Source organism: Bufo bufo, chromosome 2, assembly GCF_905171765.1.
Source record: "Bufo bufo chromosome 2, aBufBuf1.1, whole genome shotgun sequence".
Lineage (NCBI taxonomy): Eukaryota > Metazoa > Chordata > Amphibia > Anura > Bufonidae > Bufo > Bufo bufo.
Window position 1 is genome coordinate 363,960,870 of NC_053390.1, and position 27,396 is coordinate 363,988,265.

Sequence of the window (27,396 nt, forward strand, 5' to 3'; positions counted from 1 at the left end):
ATAGGTAAACTCAAAACTGGTAGTTGATTTACAAGAACATACCCTAGACCAGTGATAGGCAAACTGCGGCTCTCCAGCTGTTGCAAAACTACAACTCCCACCATGCCCTGCTGTAGGCTGAAAGCCAGGGCCGATCCTAGGGTCACAGGCGCCTGGGTGCAGAAATATTTCTGGCGCCCCCACATGGGCGTGGTTATCTTACTAACTCCTCCCCTTTACAATGTTTCTATGGCAACAACTTCAGCCCCCAACTTCAGCCCCACCAATTTGCTTTGACAATAACTTAGTCAAAACCCAGTTTCTGACCCTTATGTTAAAACATAACTTTCATTTGATTGCTCTAATACCTAAAGGAAAAAATAATTTAAAAAAGCTGCTGTTTCTCTAGATGACCTTATGCTGATAGTAGTGGTAATAGAGTCTCAAGGGTCTATAAAAGCAGCTACACTATTTTTACAAAGCATTGAAACTCTATTAACACTACAATCAACATAAGGTCATCTAGAGAAACCGTAGGTTTTTATTTATTTTTTCTTTCTCTTTAGGTGTTAAAACATAACTTTCATTAGATTGCTCTAACACCTAAATGGGAAAAATAAGAATTTTAAAAACCTGCTTTTTCTAGTCTAGATGACCTTATGTTAATAGTTAATAGTAGTGTTAATAGAGTCTCAAAGGTCTGTAAAAATAGTGTAGCTGCTTTTATAGACCCCTGAGACTCTATTACCACTACCATAAACATAAGGTCATCTAGAGAAACAGCAGGTTTTTAAAATAATTTGGGGGATCTGTGGATGACACATTGTTATGGGAGATCTGTGGATGACACATTGTTATGGGGACCTGTGGATAACACACACTGTTATGGGGGACATTATACAGGGGTAATATAACTGAGGGGTATCAGGTAAATTATACAGGGGGTAATATAACTAAGGGGTATCAGTGTACACTATACAGGGGTAATATAAGTTATATTACCCCTGTATAATAATGTCCCCTGATACCCCTTAGTTATATTACCCCGCCCTGTATATTTTAACCTGATACCCCTCAGTTATATTATATAACTGAGGGGTATCAGGGTACATTATACAGGGGTAATATAACTAAGGGGTATCTATCAGGGTACATTATACAGGGGTAATATAAGTGAGGAGGGCTATCAGGGACATAATACAGGGGTGAGGGGTAAGATAAGTTATATTACCCCTGTATAATGTCTGATAGTAGCCTAGCCCTCCTCCTCAGTTATATTACCCCTCATGTACCCTGATACCCCTAGTTATATTACCCCCTGTATAATTTACCCTGATACCCCTCAGATATATTATATAACTGATGGGTATCAGGGTAATACAGGGGACAGCAGAGGATTCGTAGCACTGTGGGACAGGGGGGGGGTACATACTTCTTTTTTTATATGCCCTCACCTCACCAGCTAGCAGGCGGCCAGGCGCGCAGGGTACTCAGATGTAACATGATGTGACGTGACCTCAGCCTGCGCCGCACAGCACGCACTCCCTCTCTGCCTCCGGCGGGTCCAAAACTCCGCCCCCCTATTTGAATACTAGCCACCGCCCACCGGCAGCCCACAGCCAGGTATTGTAAATGAACTGACCGTGCGGCGGGCGGCGTCAGCCTGCAAAACAGCGGGGGAATCAGCTGGGGGCCGGCACAGCTGAGTGAGCGGGCATTATAAAATTGTGAGCGGGGCGGGGCCACAATAATTGCTGCGCGGCCGCCCACCCGCGCAGCTTAGAGGGAACACTGGTCGTCAGATTCCTCGGCGAATCGGCGGCTCGGCTTAAAAAAAAAAAAAGTCAAAAAAAAAAAAGTCCCAGCGGCTCGCTCGGCGCCTTTCGGGTGACAGCGCTGGGGTGCGGGGCACCCACTGCACCCCGTGTAGGATCGGCCCTGCTGAAAGCTGTAGGTAGTCTTTGCATGCTGGGAGTTGTAGTTCTGCAACAGCTGGAGAGCCGCAGTTTGCCTATCACTGCCCTAGACCTTATTAGAGGTGAAGACTCCTGTGGAGACCTGCAAGTTTACAATGGAGACAATGACACTTCTCACCTGGGGTTTGAAAATTAAGACGTCTGAGTTCTACAGGATCAGTGGGATGATGTGAAGGGATCTCTTTATTGTTGGGTAAGCTACTCTTTCTGGAATCAGATTCAGTCCTCTTCCTGTACATGAAAATTGAAAAGATAACAATGTAATTTATGTAGACTGAATTACAGCTGTTTACATGCATATATACTATACAGTCAGTCAAGGGTAAACAGTATAGGACCATGTTCAAAATAACAATGCTTTACTTAGAGACAGTAATAATATTACAGAACTTGCTTCTCAATGGTGAATATTATAGAATATTACAGTCATTCCCATTTTGAGCAATTCATAGATGTACAGTAAAAATTGGCCATGTACAGTAATTAGAGATCAGAGAATTTCATATTTTGAAATTCGTTCACGCTTCGTTTACTGGTAAAAGGTGAACTGCGTTATGGATTTTGTTACCACGGACCATAACGCAATTCTATGACGGAATGCATAACGAAATGCCTTTAGAGGCATTCCGTCATAATAGAAGTCTACGGTCTGTAAAACGGATCTTTTCCATTTCCGTTATGCAGGGGAGTCCTCTCCTGCATAACAGAAATGGGACAAATCCGTTTTGCAGCCCATAGACTTCTATTATGACGGAATGAATACCGGAATGCCTCTAAAGGCATTCCTTTATGCATTCCGTCATAGAATTGCGTTATGGTCCATGGTAACAGAATCCATATGCAATTCACCTTTTACCAGTAAACGAAGCGTGAACAAATTTCATAACCTGAAATTCACTCATCTCTAACATTAATGTTAAAAACAGCAGTCCAACATCAATAACTTGATAAATTACTGTTTTTGGTAGCAGTGATATTTCTTCATAGCAAATAATTTACTTGTAAGTGTAGTAGAGTAACAGAAAAAAAAAAAACAGACCCAACAATTAGGACATGTATGCCGTAATTGAATCATTAATAGAAAGGGGTGTGCTCAAAATAATAGCAGTGAGGAGTTAAGTTGGTGAAGTCATTCATTGTGTAGAACAGGTGTTAATTGTGGTAAAATGTAGGAGTCTGGCAAATGTAGCACATGTTAATTATAGTGCATTTCCTTCTGAAATACTGGGGAAAATGGGTCATTTCAGACATTGTTCTCAAGAAGAACATACTTTGAAGTTGACTGGAGATGCAAAACATATAGAGAAGTGCAGCAAATTATAAGCTGTTCAGCTAGAATTATCTCAAATGCCTTGAAGTGGCAACCAAAACTTGAAAGACAAGGAAGGAAGTGGAAGTTCAAATGGATCTGAGAATATCCAAAATGGCAAGGGCTTAGCCAATAATCACCTCCAAAATCATCTGAAGTTAACAGTGAGTACTGCTACAATCAAAGGACGATTAAAAGGGATTGTCTCTTTTCAGCCAATGGCATTTATCATGTAGAGAAAGTTAATACCAGACACTTACTAATGTATTATGATTATCTATATTGCCTCCTTTGCTGGCTTGATTCATTTTTCCATCACATACACTGTTCGTTTCCATGGTTATGACCACCCTGCAATCCAGCAGCAGTGGCCATGCTTGTACACTATAGGAAAAAGCGCTCTCCTCTCTGGTGGCCGGGATTATGGAAGTGTGCATAGGCTGACACTTTTTCCTATAGTGTGCAAGCACGGCCACCGCTGATGGATGGCAGGGTGGTCGTAACCATGGAAAAGAGCAGTGTATAATGTGATGGAAAATTAATCCAGCAAGCAAAGGAAGCAATATGGACAATCACAAAAAATTAGTAAGTTGCTTGTATTAAATTTATGTACATGATAAATGCCATTTGCTGTGAGACAATCCCTTTAAGTGAAGATCAGTTACCAGCAAGAACTTCCTGTTGGTGAAAAAAGATATGCCCTAAATAGGTTAAAATTTGCCAAGGAACACATTGACTGGCCCAAAGTAAAGTGGCACAACATTTTGTGGACTGATGTCACTAGCAAAAACAGCCACCATAAAAAAACAAAACAAAAAACAAAAACATAATAACCATTCTTTAGCTATGACACTATCTTCTGGTATAGTTATATATGATAAATTTGAGAATTACGGTGGTAATCTAATCATCGTTAAACACTGATCATCTCAAAAAAAATTATGAAAATTTAAATAATACCTAAGATAAGTGATAAAAATGTGGAGGTCCGTTACAGTAACAGGAGGGTAATACCTTATCTAAGGTGAAGGCTGTCTTAATTTGAATTGCACTGGACATACCATCTTACCTTTCCTGATAAATGCTTATAATGCCTCTAGATGTGGAGAGCACATCATGATATTTCCCAGCAATTCTATATGATCTCTGTGCCAATGGCAAAAGTGTCAATTTTTGTTAAGAGCCCATCGACACAGAGACAGATGGAGCCCTACAAGTGCATATTAGCTCATTTACGTGTTGTCAATTTGCTGCGGCTTCTACATTGTGTAGAGGAGCCAACACGACTGCTTTCTGTAAACATATGGCTAATTGTTTTCTGGACAGCACTGGCTGAATCCCCCTGCAAATGATCCTTTGCCTCGGCATGCTTCAACTCCGTAACCTTTCGGATGAGGCGAGTTACAATGAGCTAGATCCATGGCTGAGTTGCTTAATGTGTCACAAAAGAACTCATCAGTTTCCTATCTTAATAAAATCTCGTGCCGGTGCCATTTTCAGTGAGCGTTTTCTGCTCACTTTTAGCATAACAAAGACGAGGAGTTTATTACCTATGTAGAGGTATTGGAAACATTTAATTATTTGTAGGTGGTGGTATCAGCAAACTGAATACTAATTACAGAAAGTAAGCCCAGACAAGACAAGCCGCACAAGTGAGCTTGAGAAGAGAAAATTAATCAATTCAGAGACTCGCTGGCGAGGTCTTCACTTCGAATAACAAAGCAAAATTATTAAGTCTGGTTTTGGAATAAAATAAGAATGCCTAATAATTATCCAGTGGCACAGATGCAGAGTGAATCAACATAACAAAGGCTCCTTCTTCAGTTTTTTCAGCTACAGACAATATGTTTCTCACTTTACAAAGTAACTAAGTTTTAACAACGTGGTGTTATTACCATTATAAACCAGCTGATATCTCTAAGCTTGTAGAGTACAGTACCTAGGAATCTGAAAAGTGCAGTGTTCAAAAGACACGCTCCTGGTTTCCAAATCTATACCGAGAGTTGTAGAGGCGTAACTAAAAATGACTGGGACCCACAGCAAATTTTTGAACAACAGCAGCTACTTCTTCCCAACCCCCTCCTCCCGTGCAACTCCCACTTCTGTGGCTAGTCAAGATCGCGCTCTCAGACAAAGCTCCGCAGCAACCCCGTCTGTTTTCTACATATATATATACTGTATGTCATGTCACTGTATATACTGTCACTGTATATTATGTCATTGTATAATACTGTTGAGGGAGCTTGACAATAAAATCTTTTATTTCTCCTCCTGGGTGGGGCCCAAAAACAGCGACTTCCACTGCTTTCCCTATAGCTACGCCCCTACTGGAGTCCTGGACCCATTTATCTAACCACCTACATGCATCCTCTCTGGTGAGAAACATCATTACCTCCATGTCCATGCATGACACTGTATTCATGGGCTGAGACAAGGTTTGACTACAACTTATAGTTATGCCATGGACTGTAAAATTTGTAGCATAAAAATAAAGGAGTGAATTGACAACAATTTTAGCCAGTATGCTAAAAAGGCTAGATTTACTAATGCAGCTGAGCCTTCAATTTGTCTAAAAAAAAGTGCTTCAATTTGGCGCAACTAGGTTTTCTCAAATTTTAAAAAGGAGAGGGGCTTAAGGGTGGGGTGTGGTTTGACAGAAAATTGGGGTGGCCAAAAATGTGAAGAAATGCACAAAACTGCACCAAAATTCTGTTTAGAAAAAGAAAAATGGCACAAGCGAGGCCAAACAATATATGGTGTAAGCATGGATGGAGACAGGCTAAACATGCACCAGATGTCTTATACAACCCGAGCTACACTGATAAATCTGGCACATTTTAAGAGTGCCTGTTCCAAATTTACCATAACTTATAGTTTATCGGGGACAATGGTTTTTCACTCTTGAGAAATATGAAGTGTCTAAGAAGTATAGAATTCTCTTCCACTGTGTCTTAGATGGTTTAAAGGTGAGACATTACATTCTCATAGCCTATGTGCATGCCGCACACTTTTCTTTTGGGGAGTGCCACTGCACGTGGCCACTAGTTCAGATTTACAAATACGATGAGCCATGACCCAAAATTCAAACGTGCATGGCAAGACGTTGGAGATGTACTTTATTCGTAAGGTTTGGATGTAAGTCAAAGTCATGGTAAAGAACAATCCACATTTCCTACACAGAAATCATCATTAGACTTTAATGCCAATTTTAAGAAATGTATTCGGTACTGTATCAATTCTCACCTGTCTGGCTTACTACTCCGTTTTAACGCAGCAACAAAAGAAATATTGTAAACACATTAGAATGGTTATTATGAATGACAAAGACTGTTACCACATAAAATATTAAAGGTGTTACCCAAGATTTCTTTTTTTTTTTATCTTTAAAAATTTCCCCCATCAGGCAAGCCAGGTGACTGCAAAGGGGCCCGAGGGGATAAGGCCTGGCAATGAACTGCTACTTCTCTTCCCAACATGAAAACACTGTATAATTATGCAAAGAGATTATTACATGCTTCCATAATAACTATATAAATTCCTATTCACTAAGCTTCCCCTAGTGGTGGCTTCAGGCAGACAGCTTTGTAATAGAATGGAAGCAGGAAATTTACCACTATATTCATGCCAGTTGTCTGGCATGAATACATTGAATACATTGAGAAATATGGTGTTCCTGCTGTTTTTAAAGCACCTGGTCCATTTTGTCTGACATAAAAGTCAATAAAGTAGGGTCAATGATGACTTTTCTATTACAGTTTGTGTTTAATTAACATTTTATTGCAGTTGATTAAAAAACAACAAACAAAAAAACGTAAATTTGTCAGAAATGTGGGGCATCAAACTTTGTGTCCTGCATAGCTTGGGAGTGCTTGAAGCACACATACTCATGGTATACTAAGTTTTGCAAAGGAGTCCTATAAGATCTGTGTAAACCCCTGCCCCCCATCCAGCGGAATCTGTAAAGTCAACTATGCTTTCCTGCTCCATTAGGGATTCTTGGATCCCAGGCGGTCTTCACCGGACTTCTGGTCCATGCCTGTAAAGTACCGCACAGATGGGTCATGTGCGCTACTGAAGACAGTGACTGGCCTCAGTAATGACGTATCCCAAAGTGGCACATGTTCCAACAGTGGTGTGCCGAATGGAGAAAGTCACTGCTGAGGTCAGTTATTGACTGCAGAGGCGCACGTGACTATCAATATGAAAGTTGACAGGCCGAAATTGGAAGCCAAGTGAAAACAGCCCAGGAGCCACAGAGCAGAGTGGAGCAGGTAGGTACAGATTTCTTCACGGGTCCTGCTGGGTAGGGGGGATTAAAAAAAAATCCTGGATAACCCCTTTAAGTATTGTAATATTCCGAATACACTTATGCTGACAAGAACAATGTCTCAACGTGCATTATATGCAATGTATTGGCTATGGATATCTATAAAGCAATTTTGTATTTTGACATACATTTTTTCTGCAATAAAATTTTTATTAAAATGTAGCTTTGTTTGACCTCTGCAGCTTCTATCTTTCATAGTACAAATTGTAGAAAACTGCTGAATAATGTTCACAGTGAAATCCATCATAATGGCTGTCTGACAGATCAGACATCAGTCTCTTTCTCTCCTGAACCATCTTCTATGCCGATTTATGACAACATCAAAGCTCAACTGAATTGACATTAGTTTAGAAGATCATTATTCTATAAACAACATTTATCACTTATCCACATTTGATTTTGATTGGTCCCACTTCTGGGACCCCTGATAATCCCTAGAACTGGCATTCTGAACCCCCTGTTCCTCCCCACTGCACAATCGCAGAGAGGTGGAGTTTGAATGAAGTGGTGGTCACGCATGCACCATGCTGCCCTATTCAATGTGTATGGGGCTGATGGAGATAGCTAAGCACAACTAGGAGGAACAGTAGGCTCGGAATCCCATTTCTAGTGATCATGGGGGTCCCAGCACTGGGAGCCTCAGCAATCATATATTTATCACCTATGTGGTGTTTTTCATGTGATGACCATTTAAACATCTGTTAGGCCACATTCACATCTGCTTTGTGAACTCCGGCAGTCTATTGTGGTGGAGAAACAGACTGCCGGATAGCCGGATACCACTGTGCACCATCAGATCCCCAATTACTAATATGGCATCTGGGTGCTTTCCAGCTTATGTGCTAGCTTTTGGCAGGACAAAAAATGCTGCATGTACAGGGTGGGCATTTCTCCTGCGGTGTTGCTATCAGTGTGTGAAGAGTGGGAGAAGAGGGTTGCATTGACAATCCAACACAATGGGCAGCACATTGAACACATTTTATAAGTGGTCAGAAACTTGTAAATAACTCATGAAAGAATAAAGTTACGTTAAATCCAAGCACACCATTGTTTTTCTTGTGAAATTCCTAATAAGTTTGATGTGTCACATGACCCTCTTCCTATTGAAAAAACAAAAGTTGGATTCAAAATGGCCGACTTCAAAATGGCCACCATGGTCACCACCCATCTTGAAAAGTTTCCACCCTCACATATACTAATGTGCCACAAACAGGAAGTTAATATCACCAACCAGTCCCATTTTATTAAGGTGTATCCATATAAATGGCCCACCCTGTAGTATTTTTTGTCTGTCCGAAAGTGGGAATACATGCCAAATACAGTGATCGGAACAGACTGCCACAGTTCACAAAGCAGATGTGCCTAGTGCAATCCAACCATGATGATGCTCAATCAAGAAAAGGACTGAGTTATTTAATTATCTGTGTAGAACTGTGAGGAAAGTGTTAAAGTTGTATCAATTAAAACAAGTAAAATAACTATAGTAAATAAAATACAAAAACTTAAAGTGGCTCTGTCATGAGACAATGCTGCCCAGTATAAGGGCTGCACAGTGTGGGAGCAGGTTGGCTTTCCTATTAGCTCAAAGAACACAAAAAATATTGTACCATTTGGCTAATAGGAGGCATTAAACAATGAATACAGTGGATTCATAGTTCTGATTCTGCTGTATTCATGGCTGGAGCACTCATCCTACCTTTCATGGTACTGTAACCTGTGATTGGCAGTTTGTGTTCCACCTCTGGGATCCACACCTACCTCGAGAATGGAACCCTGTCTCGCACCCCTGTGAAAGGAAAAGTGGGTGCTAGACGTAAATGTAGAAAGTCGCATATGCACGACCATATCTCCAGAGGTGGCACCGACTCCTATCGGACTTCTATGGCATACCCTGTCGATATGCCACAATAAATGTTCAAATGGGAATACACCTTTAGGTTAAAGGGGTTTTCCGGGTTCAGAGCTGAACCCGGACATAACCCCTTCTTCAACTAGGCAGCCCCACTGAATCACGCAGGGCAAGGGCTTTTTCTGCAGATCTGGCAATGTACCAGGTCTCTGCGAGGCGGAGGTTTCCGCCTAGCAGTGTTGCCGGTGACGTCACTGGCAGTAATGGGTGGGCTTTAGCGCTGCCCTAGTTTCTAAAACGGCTAGGGCAGCGCTAAAGCCTGCCCCTTAGTGCCAGTGACATCACCGGCAACACTGCTTGGTGGAAGCCTCCGCCTAGCAGTGTAAAAAAGTAAACAAAAAAAGGGCAAGGGAGAGCATCAGAGCATGAAATGCTCCAATGCTCATCTCAGAGGGGCTGCCTGGGTGAAGAAGGGGATATATCCGGGTTCAGCTCTGAACCTGGACAAACTCTTTAGGCCTTTGCTAAAGTTATGCATAATCTTTAGAGGGTTAGAACCCCATATTTTTTCTACTGCTTCCCAGGATCTGTGTCCCCCTTTACCAATATGTGGTGGTGGTGGGGGTAATTGATATTTTGAAGGATGTATTCATGCAGTGAGCTGAAGATACAAGACGTGTCCTCTTCTAGCTACGAGTGAAGGTGGATGCAGAATTAGGGACGCATCAGAAAAACTATTTTGAGTTATCACTGACACCAATGTACGTTATCTCAGCAAATTAACAAGAATTCTAATACATTTCTCTCACAAATGTACTTCAATTTGCATGTTCTTTAACTTTAAAGCGAACATGACTCCATGAAAATGCAGTGCAATATGCAGACAACATAGTTTTATAGAAAAATATTCAATAAAGCTTGTAATTCATTCATTTAAATCTCTGCACTTTCTAAGCTCACTAGCCATGTGGGCGGTCTTATCAGTGATTGACAGCTACCTATATATACACACTTATATAGAGAAGATTGTCAGTTACTGACAGGAGCACCCCACATGACTACTGAGCTTGGAAAGAGCAAAGATTTAATAATTTACAAATTTCAAGGATTTTTTAGCCACAAGCTATACATCAATCTGCTCAGCTCCTCCTGCTCTATATCATGCTTCCTGCAGACTGCATTGCATTTTCTTGTGACGCATTTTCCATTAAATATCATATTTTTCATAGGTAACCAGTATAAGTATAATTGTATTTTATCTCTTTTTCATTAATTTTAACAGTATTATGTTACCTTTTATACAGAAGGATTGCTATCACAATACAGATGATGAACACTACAGCTAGAACTGGTCCAACAACCCAAATCAAGCCCTCTTCTTCATCTGTCATTGGTTGGGGATCAAGCTCCATTGATACTACTGGATCCGAATAAGGGCTTGTAGCATACATTGTCTGTAAATAAAGAGAGATGTGCTTAGAAACGTACTTAAAGCTTATATTTTAGATCAAGCGTCATCTTTAGTGCTGCTCAACAAATAATGGGAAATCCCATCCAGAATTCCATTACTTTGTATTTTTAAAAATAAAATAAAATAAAAATAATCTTCAAAATATATTAAAGAGGACGTGACAGCTTTCCTGACATGTCTGTTTTAGTAAATACTTGCAAAACACTGACCAATCAGAACTGCCGGGGCCAGACTGTGTAGGGACACACCCCTTTGACAAGGAGAAATCTAACCCAGATATTAATTTATTTATACATTTCCAGGAGGAATAACAAAGAAACAGCACAAATCAGCGTTCTAAGAAAAGAGTCATGGCAAGACAGATGACATATTTGTTGCTGTCAGTAATAAGACTATTTTTACTTAGTTCTATTAAAGAGTAACTATACTTTTGTTTTAAAATTTTTGATACGTCATAGGGACATGTCAAAAGTGTTGATAGGAGGGAGTCTCAGCTCTGAAACCCCCACCAATCACTAGGACAGTGAGTTAGAAATGCTCAGCCGAGCACACCTTCTCCTTGCTGCTGAGCTAGGGTTGCCACCCGTACGGGAATGACCCGGAGAGTCCGGGTTTGTAATCCTGTGTCCAGGTACAAGCATTTCTCAGACCCGGACACAGGATTCATTTCAAACTGCAGTGCAGACTGTCTGACTTGCTCGCTCACGGTCCTGACAGCGCCCGGCACTCCGGGACCGGTTCGAACCTGAAGAGGACGAGGCCGCCGGTCAAGATGTATTGGAAGCCGGAGAGCTGGGGGCTGCGGGTGGTCAGGAGCAGGAGCACGAAGACGCTGCTGAAGGAGAGCAGCAAACCCTCGCCCCACAGCATGGCGGCCACGCCAGGACTGAGCCGCTCTCACTCCCAGATCAGGCCGGATAACAATGAGACGAGCCACGGGCCTGCGCTCCTCCCGTCCCCGGCTCTTCTGCTGCACTCCTTTCCTATCACCTCCCCTCTTCCCCGGTCTCCGTTACCGGGCCCAGGAAAGCTGCCAGACTCTCACTCAACACTCTACAGTCAGTGTGCTGGCCCCGAGTGACGGTTCCCGGGGGATGAGGGCCACATTACTCTAACTGGGGGTCACTAATGGGGGCATTATCCTTAATGGGTGGCACTAATAGGGGCATTACTCTTACTGGGGGCATTATTATTACTGGGGGGCACTAATAGGGGGCATTATTCATTCTGGGGCGCACTAATAGGGCCATTACTCTTACTGGGGCACAATAATGGGGGCATTACTATTACTGAGGGGGCACTAATGGGGCATTACTATTACTGGGTGCATTACTATTACTGGGGGCGCTAATGGGGGCTTTAATTTTCCTGGGGAGCCACAGTATGACAGCGACTTCACACCCCATGTTAAGCCACGCCCCACAACCACACCCCCTTTGGGGTGTGCTTAACATGCCCGGTATGCCTGGTGTGGCTTAACTTGCCCGGTATTTTTTGTTGGGAAAGGTGGCAACCCTATGCTGAGCACAAGACTGTAGACTACTGCAATAGAAAGTCTATGAGATCATCTCCTTGTTCTAGCGATTGATATGACTTAAATGTTAAAGATTTTAAAAAAGTGTAGTTACTCTTTAAATGAGGCTGGAAGAATTTTCAGATTTGAAGACCACTAGATTTAAAGTGCAACAAGTATGAGTATCGTGCCATCCAGGCTTCCTGAAGAACATATCTGAATACCCTAAGAACGCTTTCACATAGTCAGTGTTTGGTCAGTGATGAGCAAAAACCAGAAGTGGATCCTATACAGATTAAGGTAGAGTGGAAAGATTTGGTCCTATTCCTTGCTTTTGACTCACACCTGGTTTTGGCTCCCAGTTTCTGATGGAAATCACTGATCAAACATTGACTGTATAAAAATGGCCTAACCATTTCATAATATTATTTTCCATCATCTCCATTTTTAGGAGCTAAATAAGACATAGCAATAGATACATTGTATCTATATCCACTTAAATACCACAAAAGTATATGCTGATGCATGCTAACAGTCGGTAGTTCTAAGAAATGCTGTTTACCATACATTATACAAAGAGATAAAAAAAAGGTAAAATCTAATATCCATGTTGTGCGACATTAGAATGAAGCAAACAGTGATTTTTCCCCCGAAAGCTGTAATTTACTTACATATTAGCTATAAATTGGCAGAATATACGTTTCTGTGCATTTCCCTTATCAGATGGCTAAAATGATGTTTGCCGTAAAAGCTATTTATTCATGCAATCCCCAGACAAAAGCAGGAACCTTTCATTTTCAACAGGCATTTTAAAATATATAACTGCTGGAGAGTTCATGCCTCAGTACTCTCTGTAATAATCTCAGACAGGAAGGTCTATCAATTGCAGAGCATCTCTGAACAGGAAATGCAGAAACGGGTACCACTCCAGCAGAAGTCAGGCGGTATCAAGATATTATTCAATCTATTGCTAATTATAGTCATGGGTATTACAAGGGGAAGAAATGGAAACTTAATGCAAGTCATTTCCAAGGTAATTAGAAATAACACAGGCTTTAATCCAAAGAGTATGTGAGAAACTAATGATACATTATGTACAAGGCTCAGAAATTACCTGTAATCAATAATTATCATATAAAATGAAACAGCGCTAGGATTATTAAGCAAAAATAATGCATTTGCATTTTTTACAACAAAAATTAATATTACCCTTTTTTCCCTTATTTTGTGTCTGATTTTTAAGATGCTAAAAAAGAAATATTGTACATATATATATATATATATATGTGTATATATATATATATATATACACTCACCTAAAGAATTATTAGGAACACCATACTAATACGGTGTTGGACCCCCTTTTGCCTTCAGAACTGCCTTAATTCTACGTGGCATTGATTCAACAAGGTGCTGATAGCATTCTTTAGAAATGTTGGCCCATATTGATAGGATAGCATCTTGCAGTTGATGGAGATTTGAGGGATGCACATCAAGGGCACGAAGCTCCCGTTCCACCACATCCCAAAGATTCTCTATTGGGTTGAGATCTGGTGACTGTGGGGGCCATTTTAGTACAGTGAACTCATTGTCATATTTAAGAAACCAATTTGAAATGATTCAAGCTTTGTGACATGGTGCATTATCCTGCTGGAAGTAGCCATCAGAGGATGAATACATGTTCTCATTCTGTTTACGCCAAATTCGGACTCTACCATTTGAATGTCTCAACAGAAATCGAGACTCATCAGACCAGGCAACATTTTTCCAGTCTTCAACAGCCCAATTTTGGTGAGCTTGTGCAAATTGTAGCCTCTTTTTCCTATTTGTAGTGGAGATGAGTGGTACCCGGTGGGGTCTTCTGCTGTTGTAGCCCATCCGCCTCAAGGTTGTGCGTGTTGTGGCTTCACAAATGCTTTGCTGCATACCTCGGTTGTAACGAGTGGTTATTTCAGTCAACATGGCTCTTCTATCAGCTTGAATCAGTCGGCCCATTCTCCTCTGACCTCTAGCATCCACAAGGCATTTTGGCCCACAGGACTGCCGCATACTGGATGTTTTTCCCTTTTCACACCATTCTTTTTAAACCCTAGAAATGGTTGTGCGTGAAAATCCCAGTAACTGAGCAGATTGTGAAATACTCAGACCGGCCCGTCTGGCACCAACAACCATGCCACCCTCAAAATTGCTTAAATCACCTTTCTTTCCCATTCTGACATTCAGTTTGGAGTTCAGGAGATTGTCTTAACCAGGACCACCCCCTAAATGCATTGAAGCAACTGCCATGTGATTGGTTGACTAGATAATTGCATTAATGAGAAATAGAACAGGTGTTCCTAATAATTCTTTAGGTGAGTGTATATATATATATATATATATATATATATATATAGGAACGTGACATTTTATAGTGAAATGTGGACATGTGGTGGGGATGCTTCAAATATTTAGCAAAAAGGGGGTGAAATCTATGGAAGTAGCTTTGGGAAATACAATTAAAGTGTGTATCTTAGGAAATCTAAATTGGTTTTCCAGGGGAGAAAATTTATTTTAGAAAGGGCCAGAATGGGTTAAAAATAAAATGAAGCATTATTCACTCTCCCTCACCGTTCCCCCGCTGCTGCTGCTGTTCGTATGGTGCTCTAGTACTCAATGACCTCCACTTCCTCTCTTGGCTTGACACACAGGAAATGGTTGGACATGTCCCGAGAAGGATCACTGTTGTGACCAGTGGGTGGCTGAGAATAATTTCCAGCCATTTTCTGTATGATGACCTTGGACCATGACATGAGGCAGGACATCAGCAGCGGCAGATCAGTGACGAATGCTTTTTTTTTGTAAATTTAAACCATTGTAGCCTTTTTAAAGTAAATTTTCTTCCCCTGGAAAACCCCTATGACTAAATATGGTATAGAGAGGCAATATATAAGCAACTGTTTAGAGCTAGGGTCACTTAGCTAGAAACTGGATGATGGTAAGACTCTCATTAATAGATATGTGAAAATGTAATCCAACATGTGGGGTTTACTTAGACATCTTTCATTGAATATGCACTGTGATTAAAACTTTGGCATGAGGATTTGAACATTGCCTTTCTTCTTATTCCTGACAGAAGTAATGGGAAGGCTAATGTTGCAGGCACTATTGGCACTTGAACAGTGAAAAGTGCGGCGAGCCTCATATACTGATGAAGTCTCGCCAGTGCAAGCGTGAGATTTGAGGGCCAGGCATCTGACCAGTGGGGATACCTAGTCCTCTCAATCAGGCCATAAGGAGGAGTGGCAATGATGAGAGGAAGACGTGAAGTAGTGCCAGGAGGGCATACGTCAGTCCTTTGGTGGCCTGATCACTTCATTTGCATAAAACAAAAATAATAATTATGCTGCAATGGTACATATGTCTGCAGCAACAGAAGCCTCATTTTTCTCTCCATGATCAGACCTACCAGGCAGTATGTTTGGTTTAATAGGGTTGATCATGGGGACAGATGCTCTTTAGTCCAGTTTAATACAAAGTATGTCGTATCACTTTAAATGTATTATTAGTAAAACCATTTCCAAATTTGAAAAAATTCTCCTTAACAGATTTGGTTTAACATTATCTGCAGGTTTTACCTCCCCAATGTAAATATTTCAAAATAACCATGATCTACTCACCAGTTCAGTGTGCTCTATTACTGCCAGAACAAAGAACACATATTCTTGTCCATTCTGCAGTTGCTTGTTCTCAAAGCCACCATAATTTTTCTGATCTCCTAGGGTAAACTCCGTTGGAAGAACATCAAAGTGAGCTGCAATGTAAGGTTTTGATTCAACTTCTCTCTTAAACCGAACACTTCTTCGCTTCCTTGAAATATCCTTTAAAAGCTGGAAAGAAAGGTACAAAATAAAATTTCTAAACTGGATGTTTATTATTTTCCAATAATGTTCAAAGATCTTAACACTTTTTGTAGTGGTATGTAGTTAACATTCTACGAAAGGTAAAGGTGAAAATCTGCTTTGGATATCCTTGTAAACAGTGGTCTCTTAGTTTACACAATGGAGGAGATTTATTTTACCTGTATGCCAGTTTTATGGCGAAGAAAAGTCACAGATTTTGTTGCAAGTAGCGATTTTCAACAAAACGTCTGACTTTTTGTCTTTTTCCAGTGCTCTCGCAGGGTGGAGGCAGCTGTGGGAGGGACCACCGCAGACTGAGGGACCACCGCAGACTGACTCATATAATATGTACACCAAAAAAATGGTGCAGATTAAACCAGAAATCTACTCCAGCTCCTCCTACTACAAAAGTAGTAAAAAACAAAACTATACATATTTGTTATTGTGTTAATCGGACTGACCAACATAATAGAATAAGTAATATGCTAGTTATGCCACATGGTAAACAACGTACGTTTAAATTACAAAATGGCAGAACTGCTTTTTTTTCCCATTACTGCCCCCTAAAAAAAATAATAAACATTAATCAATAAGTTATATCTACCCCCCAAAATGGTGTCACTGAAAAATACAATTTCTCCCACAAAAACAAGCCTTCATACATCTACAACAAAAAATAAATAAATGTATGACTGTCTCTTGGAATAATAATAAATAAATAATGCATGCTATTATTGCAAAAAACAACATATATATTTGGTATGCACTCGTACTGCCCCAAAGAATAAAGGTAACATACTAGTTATGCTGCACAATGAACAGCAAACATTTTTTAAACTGGATATATACAGTGAAATACTCCAATAAAGACTTAATAAGTTAATCATTTATGTGTACCCCACTGAACCTCATCCCACAAAAAACAAGCCCTCATATGTTTACATTCATGGTCTTAGAATTTGGTGATGCAAAATGTTTGCAACTAAATTCTGTGGCCTTAGAGGTGTTGACCAGTATGCCTTACTTGCACCCTGGTTGCATTCAGTGTTCTTCTAGTCCCAGGATTGTTTACTTCTGGCCAGGCTGAGGTCACATATGCTGCTGTTGCCAACAACTGGCCACAGTGGTGAAATGTCCTCCAAGTGCTAGGTCACTGGGTCATGTGCTGCTTGGGGAACATGGTACTTCTGCGATCAGTCATTGGCTGCAACCACACCTATCTGTTTACAGGTGGGGACTGAAGCGTGGTGAACATAGCAGTGAAACGAAGGAGCTGGAACCAAGCCACAGGATGCTGGTAAGTATGCTTGCCTCCATAGGTTCGGTGGGAGCCAAATACTGGTGAAAAGCTGGAGAACCCCTTTAAGAGGCTAATATAAAGGGTTTTTAGGTAAAAAGAGGAAGAATATGAGGTACTACCGAAATATATGCTCAATAGATGATGAGAAGTGGTCTTCTCTCCAGATACAGTACCTCATTAAGAAACAATAATGAAATAGCGACATTATGCACTTTATTCCGAGAAGATCCACCCTCTGGTATGTCTATTTTCATTAAAATTGTATCCTAGTAGAAATTACATGGCAAACATTTCCTAAGGAAATATTTGGTATGCTTCTCTCAGCTGTAATTCACTCCTGATGAAAAAAAAGACTTACGGGAGGGAAGATCTTTCAAGCTGTATCTTTTAATTGAAGCACGTAGCTGACTTGTCATAATCATTAGAGCTTTTGTAAAAAAAAAAAAATTGTCTTGATATCATTTGCACTAGAATGGAAGGCCGGCTGCAGCAACGGAATCTGCACTAAAATTCAATCTACTTGCAAATATTTTAGTGCTTTAAATAACACTTTACTCGGCCATTTGCAAACATTATCTTTTTAACAATATATTTAAATTAGAGTTTAATGATTATTCTCCTCCATCATTTCAATAATGCATTGAAAGAGGTTAATAGAGGGTCGGAGAACGGGTCTCTAGGTAAATCAGTCACAATGAGATGATTTCCATGATGAACACAGTGAAATAAATGGCCACATAACTCAGAACACTATTGAAGACAACAGACGAAAGAAGGGAAAAAAATTATATTATTTAGGATAAAAAGCAGCAATATTTTCCCTTTCACAAAACATTTTATGTGGTGAATGCATTTCCAGGAGATATATGAAGGTCTTTGGTCCGTTATCGGGAATCATTTTCATTTTCCAGTCAATGCATATCTTATTTCCTCCACCATTAATTCTACAATGAGGCCTCAACTCTTCATTATACTGGTACAAAGTGGGAAGCAACCCATTCTGACCCAAAAATTTCTGAATTAATAAATGTTCTTTATCAAACTATTACACACATTAACGCACCACAAAGTACAGGATGATTAAAATGGTACTTTGTTATGGGAACCAGCTTCATATAGCCATGGAATGTAATCTACAGAAAGTTCAATGTCATTCCTTCTTTCATCTTTGAAACTTTGAATTGTGCTACAAAATTTCAAGGTCACAGCTAAGCCTTTGGCTCACAATGATTCTCTCGTCCATCAGTGTGCTGTTCCTAATTCTTGTTGTAATGTGTGTATTATATACACTATATATAAAAATTGTGGCTTCAACATCAAACTTAAAGGGCCTGTCCACTCTGTAACATGTAGGTTTAAAGTTATATCTAAATAATTTTCCTGGCACTTGTTTTCTCCTGTTATATCCTTAGCTGCAGTGTCGTAGCAGAACTGCACAAACCGCCACAAAAAGACAAAGCTGAAATCAATGTAAATATAAAGTGACACCGCACATGCCTCAACCTTTCTCAGTACAGTCCTACACAGTAGGGGTGTCACGGACTTGTTTGCCATAACGAAACTACCACTGTTTACTGCAAGAAACTGACGATATCTGTCTCCTAGCGCTTGTTCCGTGACTTTCTCTCCTTTGCGGTGTAGTTTCAGGTGGCACTGGATACTTAGTTGGGGTTATTACTAGACGATCCGCGCCCCGGCCGGTGGCGTGGTGCCGTCTGTATAGATTGTACTTGGAGTGAGCAGATAGTGACGTCAGTATAACAGCTACGGATCGTGGCATTGGTCGGTTTGTTGAAAGTTCTTGTGTGTATCTTATTTCCCTCAATAAAAATAGTCCAGGAAATTATTTTCTTTCTTGCTAAAAGTCGGTGTGAATTCTAAATAAAACTTATTTTTATTGATCTCATGAAAAAATTTCTGTAGTTTTTCTTCTCCTCCCTTCCAAATAAAAATAACATCGTCGATAAAACGCCGCCAGAGGACGAGGTTCGCCCAGAGCTCACCCTCTGAATGTATGGCCTAGTGCTCCAACCATCCCACATTGGGTGATAGGTTTGCGAACCCCAGAGCGAACCTCGTCCCCATCGCAGTCCTCCACGTCTGGAGGAAAAACTTGTCATCATATAAAAAGTAGTTCTTTTGTAAAATAAACATGATACATTCCCCTATGTATTCTATTTGTGTTTCTGGCATTTCACCCTTCTTTTTTAGGAAGAACTTCGATGCCTCACATCCTTTTTGGTTCTCAATTACTGTGTAGAGGGATTTTACATCCAATGTCCCTTTTATATGGCCTTCTTCCCACTTTGTTTTATTCAGGACTTGTAGTATGTGGTTAGTGTCTTTTAGGTATGTGGGAAGGGATTGTGCATAGAGAGTGCACTGGTGAGACAATCTAAGCCCGATATAATGGGCCTTCCTGGTGGTCTTTTTATATCCTTGTAAATTTTTGGGTTGTGGTAAAATGCAGCTACCGGTATTTTGGGGTATAAATAAATGTAGCCTCTTCCTTTTTTAAAAATACCCAGATTTTTTCTTTTTGGCCTAGTTCTTTTAGCTCCTTTTTATATTTTTCAGTTGGGTCCCCTTTCAGCAGTCTATATGTTCTGCTATCACTTAGTATATGTTTTGCCTCTTTGTGGTAGTCCTCTTTGTTCATTATAACAATCTCCCCACCTTTGTCGGCGGGGCGGATGATAATGTTGTTATTTTACTGCATTGATATAATAGCTTTTCTTTCTGTTTTGGTGGTATTGCTTAGGTATTGAGGATTTTTTGGTTTTCTCACTTTTCTTATTTCCTTTGTTACCTGCGTCATGAAAGTATTTAGTTCCGCTGAATACTCTTGTAATGGATGGTATTTTGATTTGCATTTAAGATCTGTATGCTTGAATGTGGTTTCTATTGGAGATATTTGAATATTTTCCTCTCCTCCTACTCTCTTCATATTTTTCTTTTTTTTAAATATTTTTTCAATGCTCATTTTTTCATAATTTTTCTTAGGCCTATAAATGCTTCAAATTTATTGAACAATACTGTGGGGGCAAATTTCAAGCCTCTTTTTAGTATTTTTTCGATCTGTACAGGTAAGTTGGCATTGGCTCAAGCTTCCTTTGTGTTCCTGTACACTAGTGATTTTTTCTTTTTGGGAAGTTGCCCCCCCCCCCCCCCCCCCCACATCCCCTTTTCTGGTTGTGCCTTTTCTGGCCTGAAAAAAATCCTGTTTCACTGTCTTTTTAATTGTGAATTTTCTTTTTTATCCTGTGTCTTTTCCTGACATTTTTGTTCTTTCCCTTCATCCTGCTGTTTTTTATTCTCATTATTGTCCCCCGTCATAGTTGGTTCCTTTCTCTTTTCTTTAGTGGTTCTCCTTTCATTCTCCATATCTAACTTAGTTGTGCTACCCATTATTAGGTCCTCTGTATATTCTGAGGGCTCCTCCTCTATTTCTGTTGGGTCATTCACAACCTGCTTCAGGGGATTATACCTGTTATGGATTGGGATTTCTGAGTTAATATTTCTATTCTCAACTGTATTTGTACTTTGATTTGTGTTATTAATTACTATTGTTAGTGGGGCACACTCGCTATACATTGTGTATATTGAGCTGTTATCTTCTTGATCCTCAGTTATTTCAGTGCATTCATCTATAGTTTCAAATGAATTAGCGGTCTCGGCCAATTCATTCTCACTATTTTGTGTCCTGTTCACTATTCTGTTTCTTATGTCCTCAATTGGTAGAGAATCTCTTGTGAATTTTCTTAGTTTTTTCTCCTTAATTTCCTCTTCTCTTATATGGATTCTTCTTTTTATGTTATTTACCAAGGGTTTTATGCTTGCATTATCTTTCCATGGTCTTATTTTTTCAAATAGTTCCCGAATATTTCTATTTATATTAATCAGTCTAGATCTCCTTTTGTTAATGATAAATATTATAGCTCTCCTAGAAAAATTGTGAAACATCTGGTTCCACTCAATGGTGACATCATTACTTCCTATGTCACCCGATAATATTTTTTCCACTTTTAACCCCTTGAGTCCCATTTTAAATATTTCTCCAATAATGTTATCTCCCATACATCTTTCATTTCTAGTATTAATAAATGTTCTAGTTGTTGCAATATATTTTTGATATATGTAAACTGTGTGTTATTTTCATCCTGGTTTCTTCCCACCTGCGATGTGTTTTTTGTGATCCAAATATAATTTGTACTTGCTCAAGTCTTTCCTTTCTATCCCACCACAATTCAGACATATTTAACATTACTTTTACTTTAAACGGATAACAGGTGAGGGCAGCTGCCTTCTAGGAGTGCAATGAAACCAGTTACAAGTAAACAAACAATTTTCCTGGCGCTTGCTCTCTCAGAACCGCACAAACCGCCACAAAAAGCCAAAGCAGAAACTTATATCTATCCTTCCATAAGGATTGTTTTTGCAGGATTCAATTAAAGGGGTTTCCAATGATTATTGCAAAATAATGAAAATGAAAAATGAAAACCTAATATAGTACATGAAAATCTCTAAGAAAACCAGCCTGTCACGACCATGGTTATGGTCGTGACTTCTGGATCTGCATGCAGTTGCCTGCGGTTTGGTTTTATTGTCAACCACATGGTGAGGGCTGCTATTATGTTGCCTCACATGTGGTTGCCGCTGGCAACATGTTTGTACTTGGCAGTATAGCAGCCTGAGCTGTTGCTAGGCAGCTTGCTGTCAAGTGCATGCGGTTACACCTGGTTCGGTGTGTGTGTATGTCTGCACTTTACATGTTTGGTTTGCACGGGGTTGTTTGTGTGTTCAATTCCCCTTTAAGTTGCTGTCTTCCCTTGTCTGGTGTGAGAAGGGTTAATTCCCTTCCTAGACTGTGAGCACTGGGTGTGTCTGTGTGGGTGTGGCTACTTGGGCTTATATAGCCTCTGCTGAGAGCAGTAGTCAGAGGGGTACTTCAGCCATGGTCTGCTGGAGTCATCCTCATACCTTATACCATCTGCCAGTGAGGGCCACCCTTGTGGTCATAGCAAATGTTATGTGATGTTTAGTCGATGTTGTTTTCCTTCTGTTATTTAATGCAGCTATGGATCTGGGTTCCTGTCTGTATGTGTGCTGGCTGTGTCCTTTTAAGTATGGTGTGGACGTCAGCGTGTCAGCACAGTGATCCAGTCAGCAAGGCTGTGGCAGGTAGGTGGAACTAGTGCAGTTCACCTGCCATATCCATAGGTCTGTTTTTGTATCCCTTTCCCTTGCAGTTTGGCCAGTGAGACTCCTGTTCCTCCGTGTCCAGGAGGAACGGGCTGTCTACCCAGTTCCTAGCTCAGGGATCGGCGGAGGGTCAGTAGGGATCTGAGGTTCCTGAGCATGAGCCCTCCTACCATCAAGGTCGGCTCATGCAGCTAGGAGTCAGGGTCAGATTAGGGAAGCTCTAGGAGGTGACCTGCTCCCTATTTCTGTCATCCTGGCCGAGCAGCCACTAACATCTTCCGGGCATCGCACGGCTGAGGATTTCCCCCATCCTCAGTCGTGACACAGCCTTCTACTTCGCATAGTTGTGAAGGTCTCCCCACTCATTATACAATCACTCTGCTCGATTTTCCTCAGGCTGGCAGCTCAGGAGGCGTGTTAGGGCTCGCTTGAATGGGTCCACAATCCTGGAGATGCAGTGCAGAAAAGAGGCACGGATCGGAAGCCCCCGGAAGCACTTCGTAGTAGTGCATGCACTACTTTTTTGCGGTGCAGACAGTCGGATGTGGATCACAGACCCCATTCAAGTGAATAGGTCCACGATCTGCATGTGCATGAGGCCTAACTAGTACAGTTTCTATGAGAAGATCCTGCAGTTGGAAGTTGAAGGATGGAACTGAGCATGTGTGAACTGCTCACTTAGCTCAGTAGTAGGGTGGGCAAATTACTGTAAAGATTCAACAACAGGGGGCTCCATTTTACTGAAGCAAAGGGAATATCTAACATATGGAACATTTTTGTAACAGACAGTAAATGACTAAAGTAATTAGCGGCTTTTTATTTAGATCCACACTATAATATTTGTTTTATACAAGTTCAATTTTGTAACTGTATGAGTCCTCCCTCTACCATACACATTGGAAAAATTTTGCATGGATGTATTACTCTCTTAATAAGAAAGTGTTTCCTTATATTTCTTGTCAGAATTCCTAAGTCTCAGTTCATGTCATGTCAACTTGTCCTAGAAAACCTCTATGTTTAACCCTTTGCCTTTGCAGACAGTTTTGGCCTTAACGACCAAGCCCTATTTTTCAAATCTGTTTGTGTGTTAATAACTTTTTAATGCTTTTACTTATCCAGGCCATTCTGAAATAGTTTTTTTGTGACAGATTGCACTTCATGCTAGTGGTAAATTTGAGTTTATATGTTTTACCTTTATTTATGAAAAAAAAAATTATAAAAATATTGATAAAAATTGGCCATTTCAGATATTTGAATTTGTCTGCTTTCAAGACGGAAAGTGATATCCCTCATAAAATTGTTACAGTATTACCTTACATTCACCATAGTTTATGTTGGCATCATTTTGTAAATATAATTTAATTTTTTTAGAAGCATTTTTTTTAAATTTTGAAGAAATAAAATGACTTTTTAAAAGACCAATTCAGTTATGAAGTCACTTTGAGGGGCTTACATAATAGAAACCTCCCATAAATGACCGTATTTTAGAAACTACAACCCTCAAATAATTCAAAACTGATTTTTGAGGTGAAATTTAAAAATGTTATTTTTTTGTGCAGATTTTCCATTATAATCCATTTTTTACTGTAGCACAGCAAGGGTTAACAGCAAATCAAACCTTAATATTGATTAATGTCTAGTACTGGAAGACTGGCACACTCGACATATGGGACTCTATGGATCAATGCAAGTCACAAAGTTTATTGTACATATACATAAAAGAGTAAAAGAATAAAAGGTAACTTATAATAAAATGTTTGATCGTTCAAACCTTATATGATATGAATAATACCACTTAATTACTATTTGAAAAATCGCATAATATTGCACTTGTTATTGCATGGTACCATAAAACATATATTTCAACATCCTATATCATGCATTGATCTTCATGTTGATAAATTCCTGTGAAAAAAAGGGGGGTCTGCCTTAGTTATGTCCTTTATGGAAAAAGACGGAGGCAAGAGGATAGTAATGTCCGCTGGGATAAAGTACTTTATAATACTTTATAATACTTGATAATACTTTATCCCAGCGGACATTACTATCCTCTTGCCTCCGTCTTTTTTTCACAGGAATTAATCTGCAAATAACTATATTTTTCTTGCAATGACCATTAGACCAACATGAAGATCAATGCATGATATAGGATGTTGAAATATATGTTTTATGGTACCATGCAATAACAAGTGCAATATTATGTGATTTTTCTAATAGTAATTAAGTGGTAATATTCATATCCTATAAGGTTTGAAAGATCAAACATTTTATTATAAGTTACCTTTTATTCTTTTACTCTTTTATGTATACAGTAGGTGTTTGTGAGATTGTGCTTTTAGCACGACAGCGTCGCGCTGATACTCGGCAACATGGTGCCGAGATCTCGCACTCACTGGAATAGTGACAGCACATCCCAGCAAGCGCGTCATAGAAGCGACGGGAGATCCGACTTGGATTCCCGCCAATTCTACACGTGTGCGGCGTTTGTTATGAATCCTGAGGGGGAAGTCCCCGCCGGATTTTAAATAAAAATCCGGCCTGGGTCCCCCCCTCAGGAGCATACCGGGTCTTAGGTCTGTTATGGGTTGTAAGGAGAGCCCCCCCTACGCCGAAAAAAACGGCGTAGGGGGTCCCCCTACAATCCATACCAGACCCGTATCCAAAGCACGCTACCCGGCCAGCCAGGAAGGGAGTGGGGACGAGCGAGCGCCCCCCCCCCCCTCCTGAGCCGTACCAGGCTGCATGCCCTCAACATGGGGGGGTTGGGTGCTCTGGGGCAGGGGGCGCACTGCGGCCCCCCCACCTCAGAGCACCCTGTCCCCATGTTGATGAAGACAGGGCCCCTTCCCGACAACCCTGGCCGTTGGTTGTCGGGGTATGCGGGCGGGAGGCTTATCGGAATCTGGGAGCCCCCTTTAATAAGGGGGCCCCCAGATACCGGCCCCCCACCCTAAGTGAATGAGTATGGGGTACATCGTACCCCTACCCATTCACCTGCAAGAAAAGTGGTAAAAACACAAATAAACCACACAGTGTATTAAAATATTTTATTTTTCTGCTCCGGAGGCCGCCCCCTGTCTTCTTTATTAGCTCTTTTACCAGGGGGGGCTCTTCTTCTTCCGCTATCCCGACGGGTCTTCTCCGCTATCCGGGGGGTCTTCTCAACTCTCCGGGGTTCTCCTTCTGTCTTCTCCGCTATCCGGGGGGGTCTTCTCAACTCTCCGGGGTTCTCCTTCTGTCTTCTCCGCTATCCGGGGGGGTCTTCTCAACTCTCCGGGGTTCTCCTTCTGTCTTCTCCGCTATCCGGGGGGGTCTTCTCAACTCTCCGGGGTTCTCCTTCTGTCTTCTCCTTCTGTCTTGTTGACTCGGCGCACCCCGGTTCTTCGTCTCGCGAGACTCGGCGCACCCCGGTTCTTCGTCTCGCGAGACGAAGAACCGGGGTGCGCCGAGTCAACAAGACAGAAGGAGAAGACAGAAGGAGAACCCCGGAGAGTTGAGAAGACCCCCCCCGGATAGCGGAGAAGACAGAAGGAGAACCCCGGAGAGTTGAGAAGACCCCCCCGGATAGCGGAGAAGACAGAAGGAGAACCCCGGAGAGTTGAGAAGACCCCCCGGATAGCGGAGAAGACCCGTCGGGATAGCGGAAGAAGAAGAGCCCCCCCTGGTAAAAGAGCTAATAAAGAAGACAGGGGGCGGCCTCCGGAGCAGAAAAATAAAATATTTTAATACACTGTGTGGTTTATTTGTGTTTTTACCACTTTTCTTGCAGGTGAATGGGTAGGGGTACGATGTACCCCATACTCATTCACTTAGGGTGGGGGGCCGGTATCTGGGGGCCCCCTTATTAAAGGGGGCTCCCAGATTCCGATAAGCCTCCCGCCCGCATACCCCGACAACCAACGGCCAGGGTTGTCGGGAAGGGGCCCTGTCCTCATCAACATGGGGACAGGGTGCTCTGAGGTGGGGGGGCCGCAGTGCGCCCCCTGCCCCAGAGCACCCAACCCCCCCATGTTGAGGGCATGCAGCCTGGTACGGCTCAGGAGGGGGGGGGGGGGGGGGCGCTCGCTCGTCCCCACTCCCTTCCTGGCTGGCCGGGTAGCGTGCTTTGGATACGGGTCTGGTATGGATTGTAGGGGGACCCCCTACGCCGTTTTTTTCGGCGTAGGGGGGGCTCTCCTTACAACCCATAACAGACCTAAGGGCCCGGTATGCTCCTGAGGGGGGGACCCAGGCCGGATTTTTATTTAAAATCCGGCGGGGACTTCCCCCTCAGGATTCATAACAAACGCCGCACACGTGTAGAATTGGCGGGAATCCAAGTCGGATCTCCCGTCGCTTCTATGACGGCTCTGTCTCCATCGCGGAAAGCCAGCTCGGCGCTGGCTCCCGCGATGGGGCTCGTAGGTGCTCAATCTCGCCGAGAAAGAGAGCGAGATTGACACAAAATCGGGTTCACCTACTGTATGTACAATAAACTTTGTGACTTGCATTGATCCATAGAGTCCCATATGTTGAGTGTGCCAGTCTTCCAGTACTAGACATTTTTGCATTCTTTGAAGGGTGAATCATTTTAGATTAGAGCACCTCTTTGT

At 41.4% G+C, this 27,396-nt stretch overlaps 1 protein-coding gene across 1 annotated transcript in view; it reads right to left on the minus strand.

Annotated features, from left to right (window-relative positions):
• The window catches only part of PTPRD (protein tyrosine phosphatase receptor type D), a 413,356-nt gene that overhangs the window by 126,481 nt on the left and 259,479 nt on the right, over positions 1-27,396 (minus strand). Inside the window, 3 exon segments of the mRNA XM_040417151.1 lie at positions 2,074-2,186; positions 10,734-10,894; positions 16,081-16,290. Coding sequence (XP_040273085.1) covers positions 2,074-2,186; positions 10,734-10,894; positions 16,081-16,290 — 484 coding nt within the window.